This window comes from Orycteropus afer, unplaced genomic scaffold, assembly GCF_000298275.1.
Source record: "Orycteropus afer afer isolate SDZICR_OR568_19922 unplaced genomic scaffold, OryAfe1.0 scaffold00018, whole genome shotgun sequence".
NCBI lineage: Eukaryota > Metazoa > Chordata > Mammalia > Tubulidentata > Orycteropodidae > Orycteropus > Orycteropus afer.
In genome coordinates, this window is record NW_006921605.1 from 18333797 (window position 1) to 18335383 (window position 1587).

At 44.7% G+C, this 1587-nt stretch overlaps 1 protein-coding gene across 1 annotated transcript in view; it reads right to left on the bottom strand.

Moving 5' to 3' along the window:
• MILR1 (mast cell immunoglobulin like receptor 1) overlaps window positions 1–1587 on the bottom strand; it is a 39494-nt gene that overhangs the window by 2729 nt on the left and 35178 nt on the right. The window contains exon 5 of the mRNA XM_042783544.1: window positions 1252–1341. Within this exon, the coding sequence (XP_042639478.1) occupies window positions 1252–1341 (90 nt within the window). The remainder of the gene's footprint in view (window positions 1–1251; window positions 1342–1587) is intronic.

Genomic DNA, 1587 nt, shown 5'->3' on the forward strand with positions numbered 1-1587 from the left:
GAGAAAGAAGGGCTGTTTATGCACAGGGAGACAGCTCAGGGGGGCAGGAGTGCATGGAAGGATGGACACAGGAGAGAGGTAACTATCGGGAGGAAGTGGGAGGGGAACTGTTGCATTGTGGGAAATTGTAGTCAATGTCATGAGACAAAATATGTGAACTGCTGTATGGAAAGTGAATTTGCTCTGTAAATTTTCACCCAAATCACAATTTAAAAAAATAAATAAAAAAGCTGGTTGTTGCCCCTGGAGAGCAGGACTGGAGTGGGACCTAGTCATTGCAAGCTATTCCTTTTGTTCATTACCCATGTGTCTACATTAAAATAAACCACCCAACCAACCAAAAATCCCAAACCCCTCACCTGCTTGGTTATTACAGATGTTTGCATATTCTGCACCTCCCATGAGCATCTCTCCAAAGTCCCTGCACCCGTCCTCTCTCATAGCTTTTCCTACATAAATTGGGCCAGAATTATTAAATTAAGTCAATTCAGCCACATTTTTTCCATCTCTGCCAATGAGCAGAATCCCTTGAAGTTCTGAAAGGAAGTGTGACTGCCCCAGCAGCCCAAACTGCCGTCCCATGAAGGATGGATAAGAACACAAGGAGGAGCCCACAGCACTCAGAAGCCCTTACGGTATATTTTCTGGGCTCTACGAATAACACCCTTTGCCTGCCAGACGATGCTTGAAAGGGCCAGACACATTTTCTTTCCTTTGCTGAAGAGGACAGTCTGGAAGGAGCTTTGTAATCACTTCAAGAGGTAGTAAATTTCCTGGCTGAGTACTATGCTAGCCCAGGCCAGTCATTAAGATATGAATTTCACTTTTGTAGCTTTTCATAGGAAGGGGAGAAAAATTATATATATATATATATATATAAAATATACATTTTGGCATCCCTTTGCGAGTTTCGTGTCAATTGAATCCTTGGTTTCTCTGAACTAGGACATGGTTCTCTAGACATGGATGGAGGCACAGCATCCTACCCATTATCGTTTCATCCCCCCATCAGTTCTAGCAGTATCTCCCAGGGCCCCATTGTACAGGTCAGGGTGGAGGGGCTCGGAGAGGCAAAGCAGTCTGGCCAACATCCCTCAGCTGGCTGGAGGGTGGCAGTGCTGAATCACAGAATGTCTTTTGTGCCAATCTAGCTATTCCTCCACCTTGCGTGCCAGTTGAAAAGTCAACTTTGAATTCTTAAGCAAAGGGGGTCATGGGAGGTGGAGAATGAAAAGCAGTGACATCCCTCACCTGCTTGGTGTTTACAGATGTTCGCATATGCTGCAGCTTCTGTGGACGAATCTCCATAGTCCTTGGGCACTTTCTCTCTTATAGCTTTTCCTACATGAATGGGTACAGAATTATTCAATTAAATCAATTCAGCCACATTTTTTTCATCTTCTCTGCCAATGAGCAGTAACGGAGGCTTCTAGGCTTCTTCTGAGGACATGAACAACTGTAAACGTTTTCTGCCAGAAGCAGCATTTCAAGTGGGGAAGAGACGATCGATATTCTTGTTCGTCTTCATGTGCTGAGCGTCTTCCTCTAAGTGATAGTGAATGGGTTGTGTCCTCCTCCAGACAGACA